This window comes from Raphanus sativus, chromosome 4 (assembly GCF_000801105.2).
Source record: "Raphanus sativus cultivar WK10039 chromosome 4, ASM80110v3, whole genome shotgun sequence".
Taxonomy (NCBI): Eukaryota; Viridiplantae; Streptophyta; class Magnoliopsida; order Brassicales; family Brassicaceae; genus Raphanus; species Raphanus sativus.
The window spans coordinates 39,715,883-39,734,184 of NC_079514.1; the positions used below are offsets into that span (position 1 = coordinate 39,715,883).

Consider the following 18,302-nt stretch of genomic DNA (forward strand, 5'->3'; position numbering starts at 1 on the left):
ATTTAGAGTTTAGGGTTTAGTATTTTGTTGACGAAATTAAAATCTTTTTAAAAATCTTTTTTTGCATATATTATTATTTTTATTTTTTTAATATTTTTATTTTGAAAATGTAATATAACTCGACAATATTTTGTTTACTCTTTTAAAAGATATCAATTGTGAAATGAATGATTTCTATTAGTTGGTGAACCTTAAGGTTCACTCTAGGGGTGAACCCAAGAATAAGTGCAAAAAATATAGGATAATTTGGTACCTCCATGTCAAGTATCTAGTGATTTTTATGTCTTAAGAAATTAAGACTCAACCTGAGTTTGACCAAATTCTCTCGCATAAACTTCTTATCTTAAATATTTAAAATCATCAACAAAACACTAAACCTAAAATCCTAAACTCTAAACCATGAATCCTAAACCCAGAACCCTTGGGTAAATCCGGAACCCTTGGGTAAATCCAGAATCCGAATAAATTATACATTTTGACTCATAAAAGAAACTTTCATATTTATGAAACTTACCCAAATAAATGATAAATTATTCATAAAATTATATAAATTTATGGGTAATTTTCATAAATTTGGATAAATTTAATAAACTTGGAAACCTACATGGATCTTTCATTTTTTGTCAAAATGGTAGGAAGAACAAATTTTTCTATATTTATCTTAAATATTAAAAATCATCAACAAAACACTAAACCTAAAATTCTAAACTCTAAACCTTGAATCCTAAACCCAGAACCCTTGGGTAAATCCAGAACCATTGGATAAATCCAGAATCCAAAACAATCTGGAACCCTTAAGTAAATCCGGAACCCTATGCCTAACGTTTAATACAATCTAATTCACTATAACTCAAAAAATAAGTATACGTATACATAAGATGTACGAATATCTAAGGTGTACGAATATATAAGGTGTACGTATACATAAGTATACATAAGGTGTACGAATACCTTAGGTGTACAAATACCTAAGGTATACAGAAGATGTACGAATACATAAGGTGTACGAATATCAACATAACCCATCTAATACTTAAGATGTACAAATACATAAGGTGTACATATACATAAGTATACATAAGGTGTACAAATACATAAAATGTACGAATACCAACATAATCCATCGAATACTTAAGGTGTACGAATACTTAAGTATACATATATTTAAGGTATACGAATACATCGGTGTACGAATACATAACATCTATGAATACCTTTTGTTTATATCCCTTATGGCATTGGAGAGTTTAAATACATATTAAGTATAAAATTTAAATACATCTACGAATACAACGAGAGCACAGTGCTCTCCAAAACAATTATACGTTAATTATTTAGAACTCACATTTTACTCTATATAAAATTTAAATATTTTGCTAATAACCTATTGGTATTATAATCTAAAATTTTGTCAATCTCAATATAATAAATGATCTAATTAACTAAAAGGTGGTAAAAACAATCAAATAATTTATAACAACATTTCATTTGTGAAAGCTGATATACCAAAATATTTTCATTAAATTCAATAAAATAAATTAACATATTAGTTTGATTGTGTTTTCATATATGTGAAGCACATTCATTTAGACAACATAATTTTTCATATAAAATTTAAGATTGTTTAGAAATGAAATGTTGAAATAAATAAGTGAAATACATCTTATAATAAAAAAACTAAACAATTAAATATTTTTTATAATAAAAAGCTAAACAATTAAAAAAACTAAACAAATTAAAGATTAAACAATAAATAATTGACATTAAAGACATCTAAAATAAAATATAATGAAATATTTATTTAAAAAAAATACATCATATTTTTATTATGAAATATATAATACAGTTACAAAAAAAATCAAAAAATCGAAATAAAATCTAGATAGTTTTTAATAGAAAAAGACATTTTCTATTAATTGTTTATTTTTTTCAATAAAATCACAGCCATGAAAACTAGAATTTTAGATGGATATAAGATGTTTTAATAGAAAATAGACATTTTATATTATATTGTATTATTCAAAGATTTTTTAAAAACTAAATTATTAAAAGATAATGAAATGTAATTTAAACAATTAAAAGATAATGAAATATAATGAAAGATTTTTTTTTTAAAACCAAACAATTAAGAGAATGTAATATGTAATATAGTTACAATAAATTTCAATAAAATCGAAATCTAACCTAGATAATTTTTCCCATCAGATTACTTTTAAGAAATCAATTTTTAAATTTTAATAAACATTTTTAGTATTTATACTTTTAATAATTAATCAATGATATATATATTATTTTTGTATGATATTAAGCATTCATTTTAATCATTTTTAGTGTATAAATATTGTATTCAGGTGTCATTAGGAGTTGCATATGTATAAATTTCATAAACAGGGGCTTGGAGTGCACATGGGCGTAATGGTTTCTTATTCTTCAGTTAAAAAAAAACACTTTCTTCTTCTTCAGTTAATTTAACTGTAAAGGTGGTGGTGTAGAAAAGAATGAGAGAGAAAAAGAAGATGAGAGGAAAAGAAGAAGAGGGAGATGATTTCGTAGATGATGGTCGGTGGTGTGAAAAAAAAGGAAAGAGAAAAAGAATGAGAGAGAAAAAGAATGAGAGAGATGATGTGATAAAATTTATTTTAGATATATTTTAATTAAAATGGCAAAGATGTAAATAATGAATCTGACAAAGGTCCCAAAGGATATTTAGACATAAGTTTACATGGGCAAATGCAAAAAGTTGCCCAATTGACTAATTTAAACTTGAGGTCGCCCAACTGTCAAATTAAAAACTTGCGATTTGTCCATTTTGCCAATTTTTTCTAATTTTTTTCCTCCCGGAAACGTTAGATTTTATGCCAATTTAAATGTTGTGCTAATAAATATTTACATTTATTATATCATATTACTCAATTCATATCTAAATAAATAATTTTACCTTTTCATACTTGATTATAACAGTGGTACATGTTTTACTTATATATATGCGAATCTAGATACCATGTACTAAAATATTACATTGTTTAGTCTAAAACGTTTATTCAATGATAATATATATTTTATGGGTTTTAAGTTTTAACACATTGTTCTTAATCTCATTTTGATTTGGTATTTTACCAATGTCCTTTTGTTTAAAATTTCAAATACATTTTTGATTAAAAAATATTTCATTACCATAATTACATAGTATATGTAAAAATTTAGAATCAAATATAAAATATAAAATATAAAATATAAAATTAAAATATTTTGGTATAAATTAAATAATAGAATGAATTTAAATAAATTTGTCAGAGAATTTAAATATTTATTAGCACATTATTTGAACTAGTGTATGGTCTATTTTTATTATTATTGTTGAGGTATGAAAAAAAACTGAGATTAGAAAGATGTATATTTGCATTGTCTACCTATAACATATGTCATAATTAGGTATATACCATATGCAACTGTTATCTACTGTACAACAAAATAGAAAGACCACTATATCCCTATTATGTTTCTTCCTTCTCCTTCTTTCTCTCCTCCTCTTGCTTCCTTTCCTCCACCTTCAAACCTTCTCTGGTTTTTACCACCGTAAATCCTCCATCAAACTCCACCGCTTTTAAATCTCCATCAAACTCCTCTGCCGTCAAGCCTACCCCGACTTCCACCCCCGTCAAGCCTCCCCAATTTCCATGACCACCAACACCCACCAAGATCGTTGGCGGCCGAGATCTCTCGACGCCCAGCTCCGCCCCCGAGCTCCTCTCCACATCGAGACCTCTCTGTCCTCCCTCCGCTCTTCCCTACCCCGACGTCCATGACCACCAACACCCATCCCCGGAGCCCCCGACAACTCAACCCCGACCACTGTCGATGGCTCCCGCAGCGCGTCCCTTCCCACCCCCGCGCCGTCATCTCAAGTCCGACTTCTCCGACTTCTCCAGCCGCCGCTCGAACCGCTTCGTCTCCAAGGGGTTTATAAATCCATAGGGGGGTTAGGGTTTAGTTTTGATAAGAGGGGAGGATTTGAGAGGAGAAAAAGAAGTAGGGGCTAGCTCACGCCGTCTCAGTCGTCTCAATCGCTGCCTCCGCTCAATTCACTACGCCCGACTCCGCCTCCCCCCCCGAGCTCCACTAACCTAACATAATAGTTTTGTTGAAAAGGGTTTTTCGGTATTTTCGCTAGCACCACTTTATTTTCTCGGCCCAATTTTACACTGTACATGGTAGATCATTAATTTTGGGTTTGTTTTGGTATATTGGGCTAGTTAACTCTAGAAAGATAGAATATTAAAGACGAAAACTGTATTTTTATTTGTATTTATATTTATATTTATATTTTTCAAGAAGCTAGGAAATAGCCAAAATCCAAGCATTGACACTCTTTATCCAATGTCTTACCCTTTGTCTATAACTGTCCCTCATCTTTCACTCTCCACACCGAATCTCTCTATTTTCTTATAAGAAAGAGCAAAAAGCTTCCTTCGTTTTACTATTTCTATGATTCTGAATTCCACACGAACAGAGAAATAAAAAGTGAACGAATAAAAGTTTAAAGTATCTTTGTCTCCATGGCTGCTGAGAAGAAGAAGAAAAAACACTTACACGAGCTTCTTGAAGATGACCAAGAACCTTTTCATCTCAACCATTACATCTCCGACCTTAGGTCTCAGATGGGCTGCTCTGATTTGCGTGTCAAGAAACGAAAGTCCGAAAACGCCGCCGTTCTACCTCATGGTTTATTCTCATGCGAGAGTTCTTGTTTCTTCGCGACTCATACTAACAAGTCTCCTCTCTTTGAGCTACGGTCTCCAGCGAATAAGAAGGTTCGCGACGGTCTTCATATTCCGTCGAGAACTGCCGCAATTCTACTGGAATCGGCGGCGAGGATCCAGAAGCAGCAGACGGAGAACGCTAGTAATAAGAGCAAAAACAGAGCACGGAACAGAGGAAACGCGTTTGGTATGTTAGGGTCTATTTTGAAGCGGTTGACTAACCGTAAAGAGAAACCGCGTTTGGACAACGCTGATGGAACCACGGTTTTGTCGGAACCGACAAGTAGCGGTAGCAGTCGGCTAGAGCGTTTTGTGGAGATTGGTGATAAGTGCTTTTGTGAGAGCCCTTTTCATTTCGTTCTCCATACAACTCCTTCTACTTCCGGTCACCGGACTCCCCACTTCACGTCGACGGCTACTTCTCCGGAGCGACGCAGTGCGGAGGTCTGTCTCAATCTCGCAGCTAATTATTATTTATTTACATCTAAAGCCTGCAAATTATTAATAGCTAAGTTACAAAAAATTATTAATAGCCTAAAATTTATGTCATATTAACAAAATATTCTTAAATTAAAACCCTAAACTCCAAACTGTCCTCTCAATGCTAAATTATAAAATCCAAACTACAACCATGATATTTAAAATTGTAATGGTAAATTACAAATAAAATGGAATATTTCCTTTGTTTGAAAAATATTTAGCAACTTATTATTTTGAATCTTTAGATTTTTTCAATTATTAATAAATTAATCCACTGGCCAACTAACCTACACGGCTACACCAGTCATAAATTACCACCCACTAAAAGAAAATGTAAAAAACATTCTATGGAAACACTGAAAAAAAAAACATCTTCTGATTGAAACAGAAACACATGACTGGTTGATATGACTGAATCATGTAAGTTCTTCAGGAGTACGGTAAATATGTTTAGTGTTTTACTTCAGAGTGATAGATTCGCCCCAATCATCGAATTAACACGTCGTAGAGCCTTGGTGTGGTTGGGTTGCTTATGTCATTTAATTTTCCACACTATGACAAATATTGCATCTCACTAGGTAGTTCAACTTCAAAGTTTTCCAACCAATTAATTCTCTGACAAGTCACCTAAAACACATTTTCTACCTTTTTAATCCAGTAGGTTTAGACTTTAATATAAACCAAACCTTCTGTGTTAGGCTGCCTTAAAAAGTTAGCATCAACAACTATCAAGGTTTTGTCCAAAAGGTTGCAGTCTTTTTAGTCAAGTACTAAATTGTATGTTCACAAAATTCAAATGTAAAACTTACCCTACTTGTGGTTATAGTACAAAGAAAATGATAGTAAAAGGTACAAAATTTTAATTGAGGAGAATAGCATATAATACAACCTTCATGGATATAATCTTGAATAGCTAAAATGGCTAAACAAAGTCAGCATCAACAACTATCAAGGTTTTGTCAAAAAGTTGCAATCCTTTTAGGGAAGTATTAAATCGTATGTTCACAAAATTCAAATGTAAATTTTACCCTACTTGTGGTTACAGTATAAAGAAAATGGCAGTACAAAGTTAAAAATATAACTGAAGAATAATGAATGCAATTGTATAGCTTAAAAAACAACCTTCATGGATATAAATTTGAAGAGCTAAAATTAGTTAGATCCAAAGCTAGAAATAGTAAGCGACAAAAAAACGGTGAAACCAAAAGTGTATTAAATGAGTTGTAACAGGACCAAGATAGCGATGAGACAGAGAGCTTGGAGAAAGTGAGAGGACAAGAAGAAGAAGAGGAAGACAAGGAACAATGTAGCCCTGTTTCTGTACTTGACCCTCTTGAGGAAGAGGAGGACGATGAGGACCACCACCAACTAGAGCCTGACCATCTCAATCTCCACTCGTGCAGCATTGAAGTTGTACAACGTGAGTAACTAATTTACCATCACATCAAATTGGCCAAAAGGGTTTTTAAAAAATGGTTGTATTTTGGACTAAACAGGGGCCAAAAGGCGGCTACTCAAGAAGCTTCGTAGATTCGAAAAGTTAGCAGGGATGGATCCAGTAGACCTTGAGGGGAAGATGTCAGAAGAAGAAGAAGAAGACTATGAGGAGGAGAGCGAGGAAGACGGAAACACAAGGGTTTATGATTGGGATGAAGAATATGAGGACGTGGATGAAGCTATGGCTCGAGAGAGCGGATGCATGCAAGAGGAGAGGCAGAAGAAGTGGAGGATGATGAATGCGTGGAGGGTAGGGATGGACGCGGATGAATACGTGGACGCGGTGGTGCAAAAAGATATGAGAGAAGAGGCCGGAGAATGGACAAGACACAGTGGAGAAGTGGAGGAGGCCGTCGCTGATCTAGAGCTCTCTATCTTCTTGTTCTTGATTGATGAATTTTCCCACGAACTTGTTTCTCCAACATTCTGAACAGAAAATGAATTTTATTAGACGCAGGAAAATTAGTAGATTTCTAGGTGTCTTTGACTTGATAAACCGAATTAACCTATATAACTTAAATCCTAAATTTTATTCATTTCTTGTCCCTTCGAACGCTTATAATTATAAATGTCATACGGTTAACTTTTTTTTTGAGAAGGGCCTACATATGGTTAACTTTTCTTACTGGAAATATACTCTACAGATGAACATCAAAGATAAGAAGAGAAATTTCAAATTAAATGAGGTTTATATGAATTCTCCAATAGATTGCTTTAGTTGGGGGTAATAAGTAATAACATTGCATGAAAGTTTTATCACACCAATGTTTCCCTGAACTATAATTTGTAATCTAATGCTTTTACTCATATTGACACCACATTAGTATCTGGATTCAAAATCTCTGTTTGTTTGATCTATGTGAGTTGTTGAGAAAAACTTATTGTTCCAAACCAACCGGATCATAGCTATCCAACTTTTAAACCTAATTAAAAGTACTCACATTGAAGGACTAAAAAATGAATCCACGTCCTCCGAGACCATTTGGGAGGGACTGATGGCGCTGCTTCTGGATCCAGACTATACGGCTCTTTGGGATAATATTCTGGACATTCTGCAAGACTCAACAAGGAACAAAACCACTTTGTTTCTGGTTCAATATGCTTTTCAAGTTACTTTTCATTCAGTTTGGAGAGAGAAAAATGGACCAAGGCATGGAGAAGCCCCCACAAGTGCAATTCAGTTAGTAAAACTCATTGAAAAACAGATTCGAAACAAAATTTCTATACTTAGATTAGACAGGACACAAAGTTTGAAGGAACCATGGCGATATGGCTCTTTCAAACTCTTGATATAATAGGGTTGGTTTTCTTTTGTTCATATCATCTCTTTTGATGTAAAAAAGACACATTGTAAAAATGTTTTTTTTTTGTTTCGAATAAATCTAATATTTATCAAAACAAAAATCCACGTCCGAGTTACATTGCATTACCCTGAGTCGCCTCTGTGAGATCTACTTCTGACGTACTCATTGCGCCATTCTGAAGATTTCTTTTAAACCCGTACTCCTCCTCCTGTAAAAATTGCGTTGCGTGGGATTCGAACCCCAGACTTAAGTGTAGAAACCTTTAAACCTTGACCAATATGTCATGGTGCTTCTACAGATTTCAGTTTGATATATGGATATATGTGTATATATGTTTCAGCAAGCCATGTGTTTGATCGCAACATGGTAATACAAAATATCTTTTCTATTTAACGATGTTTCATGTACTAAAATTACCATCAATTCCAAAGTTGTTCTGATAATAATGTGGCAAACTAAGATTGGCACCTATGACCTATGTGACACTGACACCAACCGGTAGTTCCAAATATTAATTTTGTATCTTCTGTAGTATTTTTATTAAATATAATGTTCATGGGAAATCTTATTTTCTCGAGCGTGTACATTTTGGTTCTAACTGGTGACCATTAAATTAGGAATAGGAATGAGTAGGAAATGAATGAATAGGAATAAAATCAACGGAATTAAAAGGAATATTTATTACTTTTGTTCCATATCAATTTTGATAAGGAATACTTTTGTTCTATGGTTCCTTAAAATTTAAGGAATGACAAGGAATTAGACGGAACAAAAATTCCCTATAAATGGTGTAATTTTTAAGGAATGAATGAGAATGGATCATTCCCCTTGGTTCACTATGTCACCAGTTATAGCAAAGTAAAATCAATAAATATCACTACTAGTTTTTCAGAGGAACTTCGGTGAGGGGAAAGATCAAATGGATGGACCAAGTCATATGTCATGGCTGCTAATTAAACCTTCATTGGAAAAGACAAATAAAAATTTGAAATATTTATGGACTAGCCTCCATAACATGAGCTGTGAGAGGATCAGGTGGACCAGCATGAGAAAAATACCAATCACAAACTCTTTAAGTTCCTAAACTACCTCCTCATCAATCCCACCCCAATGAAAATGGAGCAGTCGGCTAATGCCTCCGTACAAGATGGAGAAGAAAGCCTCCTGAAGATCCGTATTGATAGGATGCATAAGAAGCTGAAGGAGCCACCAAGGTTGCTAAGCCCGACCGCCGGAAAATCAACTTGCTCGATCTTCCGGGTACCTCAAACCATGATTGATTCCAACGGTAGATGCTATGAGCCACGAGTTGTCTCGGTGGGACCATACCACCGAGGCAAAACTCAGCTCAAGATGATGGAAGAACACAAGTGGCGTTACTTAAATGCTCTTGTCACTCGAACCCACGAAACAAAATCCTTGACACTAGAGGATTACATGAAAACCGCGAAGAATGTTGAGGAAGCTGCGAGAGAGGTTTACTCCGAGTCAATCCACATGGACTCTGATGAGTTCAACGAGATGATGGTTCTTGACGGTTGTTTCATTCTTGAGCTGTTTCGTAAAGTCAGCGACGTTGTTCCTTTTCAACAGGATGATCCACTCGTGACCATGGCTTGGGTTCTTCCTTTCTTCAACAGAGATTTTCTCCGTCTTGAGAATCAAATCCCTTTCTTCGTTCTTGAAGCTTTGTTTGACCTCACAAGAAGCGATGATGACGAAAGACAGAGCAACAGTTCTTTACAGTCTCTAGCCTTTGCGTTCTTTACCAACACGATGGATAGACCAGAACAAGATCTCGCCAGGTTCAAAGACCTAAAAGCCAAACACCTCCTTGACCTTGTCCGGTCAAGCTTAATCCCGGAGAGTAAGCTTCCAGCGAAATCGGTAATGTTAATTCTACAAGTGACTTAAATTTCAACGCATTATGCATTAGTAAAAAGTAAAAACCCACATTCGTTTGGTGTTATATCTTTATGATTAGGAACTAGATAAAAAAGGATATTAGTTTTTAAAACTGTATAAATATAAGTCTAAAAAAATTGTAGATAATACATTCACATAATCAATATACAAATATTTTAAGTATGTTTGCCTCAGTTTCAATAGTGCTTTTTCTCTAAATATTTTCTTTTTTTTTATTCATGTTTATTCACAACAACAGCGGACAACTAATCCAGAGAAGAAGAAGACACCGTCCTACATCATCCACAGCATATCCAAGCTCCGGCAAGCCGGGATCAAGATCAGGGAGCTGAAAGACGAAGAGAGCTTCCTCGTTGTGAGATTCAGACATGGAGCGATAGAGATGCCGCGCATCGTAGTCGACGATTTCATGGGAAGTTTCTTTCCGAACTGCGTGGCTTACGAGCAGTGCTACGTGGCGTGTTCAAAACATTTCACTACCTACGCGACACTACTAGACTGTCTGATGAATATTAACAAAGACGTTGAGTATCTATGCGAACAAAAAATCATAGAGAACTACTTTGGCACAGAGTCAGCGGTTGCTGGATTCGTGAACACTCTAGGCAGAGACGTTGCGTTCGACATAGAAAAGTGTTATCTAAAAGAGTTGTTTATAGAAGTGAATGAGTATTACAATAATAGTCGGCACGTTACATGGGCTAGTTTCAAGAACACTTATTTTAGTTCTCCTTGGTCTTTTATCTCTGCTCTTGCTGCTCTTATTCTTTTGATATTGTCTATTGTCCAGACAATTTTCACTGTTTATCCAAGATAGATTTAATTTTCATATATTGAAAATCAGCAAATCTGTTTGTGTATGGTTGAGTGGTGAAATGAGTGTATCTAATTACAATAGTTTTGTTTGTTTGAGTGTTAATGTCCAAACATGCATAAATAGTGTTCGAGTCATGATATATACAGAGTATACTAATAGTTTTCATGGAACAGCGAATTAAGTTATTGTTTTATTGAGAAACAGACGAGATTGCATCTAGAATTTTGTTTTTGTTGATATAAATGACAACTATTCAAGATGTTTGATAGCATAACGGTAGGAAATGGTCAATTCAATAGAAAATTTATACGAACGTCTCTTTGCTCCGTGGACCAACTGATTCGACATGATAGCTTAGGACATCTCCAACCCCACTCCTTATTTTACTCCAAAATTGAGAATGGAGTTGGAAATTGAGTGGGAAATGGAGTGATGACCAAAAAATAAAAGCATTACTCCATTTATAGAGTAATGCTTTTATTTTTTGGTCATCACTCCATTTTCCACTCCATTTTTAACTCCATTCTCAATTTTGGAATAAATTATGGAGTGGAGTTGGAGATGCTCTTAGGCTTCACGATCAAAGTGAGTAGTAAAAACCATAGACTTGGTAATAACCTAAAAACATACCACCCATTTTTATTTTAATAGTATTTGAAAACATTATGGTATGATTGTAGTTGACCTAGTTCGTGTATACTTTTAGACCATTTCCAATGTATTTTCTATTTTAAATTTTAAAATATAGGAACTTGTTAATAGAAATGAGTTTTACTCTATTATATTTTTTGGAAATAGAAATCTTCAAATATAGAATAAATATAAAAAATACTACTTATTCATCTTTTAATAGAAAAAATATTAATTTCTATTTTAGAATAAAAAATATAGATAGGTTAGAATGATTTTGTGTCTAAATGTTATTATAGAAACAAAAATAGAAATGAATTGGAGATACTTTTAACCATATGAAATATCGAATTTTGGAAAATATCATTTATCATGATAATGTGTTACTGATATTATATATATCTTCTTTTCTTCTTCTGTTTTGTGCCTTATTCGAGCTTCCAACCAGTAGCGTTTCACATTACTGTATTCGAGCTTCGAACAAGTAGCGTTTCACATTACTGCGCCTTCGGTTACCAGACGAGCTACAAGAGGAAGGCATAAGTATATCATGAAAATGAATATAACATGGATAGTTAAGTACAAGTGAGTTCAAACCTAATTTTAACTAATATTATAAGAATTATAATAATTTTTCAGAGCTATCTTTGATATTTGTTTTTATGCTGATAATTAAATTTCTATTTCTGTTAAAGATTTTTTTTTCAAAATTCATAAGAATTTGGTGTTTGCAAAACAGAAAAAAATCATTTATGTAAAATATTTTCCTATTAGTACTTAGATTTTATCTAGAATTTATATATATATTTTGAATATAGATTATAATTATTAATATTTTTTTAAAAAATGTAGTTTTTTATACTCACTTTTATATCTAGAAGTCTATGGACGACTGGATGTATGTTATTTTCATTTTAATATTTTTGTCCATCATTTAATATTTATATAATCATTTTAAGTGGTGTTTAAAACAAGAACGTGCGAAGAGGGGAACACAGAAATTTATAGTACGAGTACTGAAGGTCTTTACAATTTCAACGTCTGTAGTATATATGTTTGATATTTTTTTTGGCCAAATCTCTCGAAGAAGACTCGGTCGTCGTTTTATTATTCCTTTCCTTTTGTTTTTTTAAAGCTTGCCTTAAGCCCTAAGCCCCCAACTGCATATATATAATCACATAAACAAGCAATTCAACATACATTTTACGCATTGATTACCAAACAAAATACATATTTCTTTTTTGATATTTCCCTTCTATTGCTTTCAAGATCGTTATTTTGTGAATCATTCTCGATTTACACGAACGCAGTAATGAGTGACAAAACGTTGGTCTCTAAATCTAGAAGACTAGACAGCATATTAGATCGTAAAGAGAATCAAGGGATGATTCAACATATTAAATCTAAGCTTCACACTGGCGTTAATATTCACAGGACACGCGCTCGAGGGGGCAGTCTACTTGAGGAGGTCATTGAAAAGCTTGAAAGGTTCAAAGTACGTACGGTTAACATCTTGGTGGGAGGAGAAGCTGATGAAGAGAAGAAATAAAAGAAATGAAGACCTTTAAAAAATTGAATTCATTCATTCATTCCTAACCAATAAGACCTTTACCTGTCAATAGCTCTTCATTTCTTTTGTCGAGCTCTTAAAGTGTTTTATTTTTTTGTATCTTCAAGCCTATATATGGGCCTGCAAGGGATCACGAATCTTGGGGCTTCATGGTTTTTATAGTTTCAAAAAAACACATATTCAAATATGTTTAGATCTTTCAAACGTGATGTGTATGCATCAATTTTTTTTCTCAATAAAAAAGAGATATATCTTATGCAAATACAAACCAAGAACAGTTAGAGAATTTAGAAAGTCGAGCCTTTAATAAAAGAGGAATCCAAAAACAATGATTTTGAATATCGATTCATTAGTAAAAAAAAAAAACCGTTCAGATAACAGACTAAACTAAAGAAATGAAAATTCAAAAAAAAAAATGAAAATTAATACGTGACTAATAGGAACGACCATGCTTGAAGCAGTGAATGAAGAATATGAAAAAATGGTAGCTGATGTTCCTTCCATTGTGAAGAAATGATTCCAAATATGATTGGGAGGTGGTAGTCTATGGTAGATAAAGTTTCTCTATACAGCCCAAGAAGTTTAGCCCTTGGGATAATTAAAGCTCCTTTACTTAAAAGAGGGACAAGACTTGGGTTCACCCCCTGGGGTGATCCTTTAAATTCACCACTTGATTTATAACCAATCAAAGTGACATGTGGATAATTAAATAAAAAGTATTTAATATATTTAAAAATAGCTAAAAAAGAATAATATCAATTCTAAATTATAAATCTTAATTTTTAAACCCTAAACATTAATTAATTCATAAATCCAAACCCTATACCCTAAACTCAAATCCTAAACTCTAAATCCAAATCCTAAACCTTAAACCCAAACCGTAAACCTTAAATCTAAACCCTAAACCCAAATCATAGACCCTAAACCCAAATCGTATATTCTAAACCCAAATCCTAAACTCTAAGCCCAAATTATAAACCCTTAGGATTTATGGTTTGGGTTTAGGGTTTAAGATTTGGGTTTAGAATATATGATTTGGGTTTAAGGTCTATGATTTGGGTTTAAGGTTTAGATTTAAGTTTTACGGTTTGGGTTTAGGGTTTAGAATTTGGATTTAGAGTTTAGGATTTGAGTTTAGGGTATAGGATTTGGATTTATGAATTAATTAATGTTTATGGTTTAAAAATTAAGATTTATAATTTAGAATTGATATTATTCTTTTTTAGCTATTTTTAAATATATTAAATACTTTTTATTTAATTATCCACATGTCACTTTGATTGGTTATTAAGGAGGTGGTGAATTTAAAGGTTCACCATAGGGGGTGAACCCAAGTCTTGTCCCTTAAAGAGTTGCCGGTTTGGAGATGGATGTATCCAGTCTTGAATTTTTTTTTAAATGTTAATTTAATCAAATCCAGAAAAAATCATTTTGTACCAAGATTGAAAATTTGCTACCAAGAGTTTTCAAAGAATATAAATTGCTTAGATTGAAATACTATAAATGGTCTTGTGGTCTTCATTGTAAGTCAAACCAAACTTGGAGATCACTTTCCTTGGTACATTCTAGGCTTGTTCCTTTTGCTAAGGCAATCCTTTTCTCACTTGCTTGTCAATGGTGTTGACGCGAGGAGTCTTGAATTTATTTCTTTCCATAAGTAATAAATCACTGCTAGGAGGATTAGCTTGCATAGCAAATTGAATTTTTTTACATGGAATGGAAGAGAGAATCCAACCCACAATATTCTTTTGCTTTTATTTTTTTGTGCAACTAAAAAAAAACCAACCAACAATATTCTAAAAATCCAAAGGATCGAGGAGATAATGAAATGTGTTACAAAACGATTCCAAACCAATGTAGGAAGACATATTTTTGGATTGCTGAACCAAACTGATTTCAACCAAGGAACCTGAAAAGAATAAGGATGAAGTAATTGCCAAGTGTTTGTGTTTGCGGTAGAGAACAAGCCTGGAGGATTTTCAAGTGAATTTCTCCAAAACAAAATATCATATCATCAATTTCTTCCACATAAAAGTGTTCTAATTGTGTAAAGTATTAAGTTATATAAGCTATTTGTCTGGAAAGATAGCGTATGTTGTTTGGACTCTTTTATCTACAAATATAAATTCTTAGCTTCTTTGGACTTTAAGAAAATGATTATACTAGTATGCAAAAATAAATGAAATTCTAATATTTTAAAAATAATATCCATTAATTTTTGAAATAAATTTTTCTTCTTTTGCATTCCGCATTTATAATTCCAAATTATAGGTTGTCAAAATACAAAAATGTTTTATCAATGTTGAATGGACCATATAACTGATCAGAATAAAGTTAAATATATCTCTGTCTCAAGTAGACTTTTATACAATATAAGTCACAGAATAAAAAATCAGCAAGGTTATGATTCGATTAAGACTAATAATCAGCTTGTGTGTTGTTATCCTCACCAAACCTATTTAGCACCTTTTTCAGTCTTCTGACTAGCTAGGCATCCTCTGGTAATTAAACCAAAAAGAATTGTCGTAAATATTTTCTTAATTCTTTATCCGGTTGCTATGTTAGGAATTATTGAGCTCATATCCAACTTTATATTATTTGATTAGTATAATATTATCTATTTTAGCTCTAATAAGCTGGTCTATATAGATTTTATTTTATTTTTTTCAAAAAGTCTCGTACTAATTAGAATGATATTTATATTTATATATTACACTATTTGTCTAATCTTCCATTGGAAACATAGTTTGATGTCTCACATTCTCCACCTCAAACTAAAAACCACATTAATCTCGTATCTCACAACTGATTTCTAGGATCTTCTGACTTGATTTTTGCCATATACCCCCATTTATTATTCGAAAGGTACCATTCATATTTCAAAAGTTATTTTTGTCTTTTTATAAATTTTTCATCAAACCGTTTTGATATAAATTGTTGAGAATTATTGAGCCTATATCCAACTCTACATTATTTGATTCGATATTATCCACTTTAGACCTAATAAATTGACATGCATAGATTTACTTTTAGTTTACTTCCCAAAATATCTCGTACGAATTAGAATTAAATTTCTCTTAATATATTAGACATTTTTTTTGTTTAATCTTCCAGTATGAAACATAGTTTGATATCTCACAATACTAGAATATATACACATGGAAATGAAACAAGTGCAATATTGTGAGCTACTTGTTTTAGAATAACTTAAGTGAGTAAAACAAAAATTTCCATTTGACTTTCTAAGCAGAAATTAAAATTACATCTTATACAAGATATAAGGATTAGTCTGAAAGGCTTTGATGATTTGAGATTCATCTCACGGAAAAGAGAGTGTGGGGATCTTCCACTTGACTAAAAGGAGAATCATCTCGATCATCCTATTCGCTTTAAGAGAGAGGATGATTTTATAGTCAACGCAACTTCGTCCCTTTCATGACCGTAGCTGAATTATTCAATGGCACTGAAGGCTGTTATGTGATTTTTTGTTCAAACAAAAGGTCTATAAATTGTATGGTTCACGGTTCAGAATGGTTTCATGCTTTTATGAAAAGAGTAAAGGGGATATATAATATCTATAACAAATTAACACCAGTTACATCAACCATAATTAAACCAACTCTATAAAAAGTTTTATCATCAGTAAAACAAAACAAATGAGTATCAGTCAAGTCATTGACTGTGATTACATTTGCTAGACATCAGACTAGATTGTAAAAGACATTAATTTAAAGAACAAAAACTTTAATACAGTATGATCTTATCTTACGGTCTTAACGGGGCCTAACAATGCATGCAATGCATCACTAGACACCGTTTCTTTATTTCATACATATATATTATATAATATATAGAAACACACGTAATCACATATAGTTTTATCGTAATTATTTTGTTTGAAAATTCCACAAGTAATCGTCTCCTCCGGTGTAACCATCAGCGTCGGAAGCAGCATCAAAGGTAGATTGACGAGGCGGGCTGAGAAGCATTCCTTCAGCCATATTCATGAGCACATTAGGCATGTCGAATATCAAATCCTCGTCCATGTATCCACTTGTATTCACATTACTCCGTTCCACACTGCTGCTTGAAGCGTTGTTATTATTGGTCCTTACAATCGCATCTCTTGCAGCACCAAAAGCAGCGGCGGCTGAAGCGGCTGCGGCTTGGATGTCTCCTGGAGACATGGAGGCTGGGACAGGGAGAGATGAGACTGAGTTTGGAAAGTTGAACTCAGTTTCTGTTCCTTTGAGAGCTAGAGCTGCCACGTCATAGGCTATTGCCGCCATCTCCGGGGTCGAGAATGTTCCTAACCAGATACGGGTAGGTTTTCTCGGTTCACGGATCTCGGACACCCATTTGTCTGAGTTCCTACGTTGTCTCACTCCCCTGTACAAAGGGTGTCGGCCACCATTTTCTTTGGAGGTTCCCGGCATGTTGATAATGAGAAGTAGGGTTTTGAAGAGAGATTAGTGATGAGTTTGATGAATGAGAGGAAGGGGTCGAAGCCATTTTATGGAGGGAGTTAAGTTAGTTAAGGAGTGAAGTAGTGAGGAGTGAAGAAAGTGCAAACCAGTTAGGATGAAGAGGTTAGGGTTTGGGAGGGGGATTGATTACAGCTCGGAGGTGATGAAGTTAAAGCTGTAAAGACATATTTTAATTGCTTCACTGGTTGTAAAATCGCGTTATTTGGGTGGTGGCCAAAAAGTCGCCCATGTATATATGTTTTATCTAAAGTGGTCGCTTTCTTCATCTCAGTTTCGTGAATATATATGTTTAGTCATGATCTTGACATCACTTAGATATTGGACTAGTTATACTTTTGCTTAAAATAAACTGAGGTAGATAACGCTTCAATGTGGCAGCTTGGTTATAGCAAAATTTGCATAATGGTTTTATGTAGTTTACATGGTTTAATTCTACTGAACAAAATCATGTAATTAACACTTTGAATTGTTATATCAAAACCTTAATTTGGGGGTGAAACAAAGGAGTAAATCATGTTTCCAGGCACATTTTTGTGTAAGAGTAATTTACTTGCGGTAAAACTGTATTTGTATAGCTCATCAACGTATCCATTTATTTTGCTATCTCCACTCCGTGTCTGTGGTGGCATAGTTACGACTTCTCATTTGAAGTCATAATCAGACATTAATGTATATATGCATTTCCTATGTATTGCTTACTTTGGTGGTTAATAGTTATTTCATAATGGAAATGAATATATGGTTGACTTCGGGAAAGATAATTATATAATAATCACATATCCAAAAGTGTTTAAGAAATGCTATTTAGAACAATTTAGTGTGTGTCTGTGT

At 33.2% G+C, this 18,302-nt stretch overlaps 3 protein-coding genes across 3 annotated transcripts; 2 read left to right on the forward strand and 1 right to left on the reverse strand.

Annotated features, from left to right (window-relative positions):
* The first annotated feature begins 4,379 nt into the window (after positions 1-4,379).
* Positions 4,380-7,273, forward strand: LOC108848396 (uncharacterized). The gene is made up of 3 exons (XM_018621753.2): positions 4,380-5,204; positions 6,471-6,660; positions 6,737-7,273. The coding sequence occupies exons 1-3, from the start codon at positions 4,557-4,559 to the stop codon at positions 7,165-7,167; spliced, it is 1,269 nt and encodes a 422-aa protein (XP_018477255.1). The 5' UTR covers positions 4,380-4,556; the 3' UTR covers positions 7,168-7,273.
* A 1,797-nt stretch (positions 7,274-9,070) lies between these two features.
* LOC108849804 (UPF0481 protein At3g47200) lies at positions 9,071-10,879 on the forward strand. The gene is made up of 2 exons (XM_018623409.2): positions 9,071-9,928; positions 10,206-10,879. Exons 1-2 carry the CDS (start codon positions 9,152-9,154, stop codon positions 10,782-10,784), a joined length of 1,356 nt encoding a protein of 451 aa, XP_018478911.1. The 5' UTR covers positions 9,071-9,151; the 3' UTR covers positions 10,785-10,879.
* Positions 10,880-16,645: 5,766 nt separating this feature from the next.
* LOC108846551 (ethylene-responsive transcription factor ERF024) lies at positions 16,646-17,446 on the reverse strand. The gene has a single exon (XM_018619778.2). The coding sequence runs from the start codon at positions 17,418-17,420 to the stop codon at positions 16,872-16,874; it is 549 nt and encodes a 182-aa protein (XP_018475280.2). The 5' UTR covers positions 17,421-17,446; the 3' UTR covers positions 16,646-16,871.
* Between the last annotated feature and the right edge of the window lie 856 nt (positions 17,447-18,302).

What these genes read in the sequence shown, in the direction of transcription:
- LOC108848396 (XM_018621753.2), top strand. Translation starts at nt 4,557, where the DNA reads ATGGCTGCTGAGAAGAAGAAGAAAAAACACTTACACGAGCTTCTTGAA. An exon ending in CGGAGCGACGCAGTGCGGAG is followed by an intron (nt 5,205 to 6,470) that starts GTCTGTCTCAAT and finishes GAGTTGTAACAG; the next exon opens with GACCAAGATAGCGATGAGAC. An exon ending in CAGCATTGAAGTTGTACAAC is followed by an intron (nt 6,661 to 6,736) that starts GTGAGTAACTAA and finishes TGGACTAAACAG; the next exon opens with GGGCCAAAAGGCGGCTACTC.
- LOC108846551 (XM_018619778.2), bottom strand. Translation starts at nt 17,420, where the DNA reads ATGCCGGGAACCTCCAAAGAAAATGGTGGCCGACACCCTTTGTACAGG.
- LOC108849804 (XM_018623409.2), top strand. Translation starts at nt 9,152, where the DNA reads ATGAAAATGGAGCAGTCGGCTAATGCCTCCGTACAAGATGGAGAAGAA. An exon ending in GTAAGCTTCCAGCGAAATCG is followed by an intron (nt 9,929 to 10,205) that starts GTAATGTTAATT and finishes TCACAACAACAG; the next exon opens with CGGACAACTAATCCAGAGAA.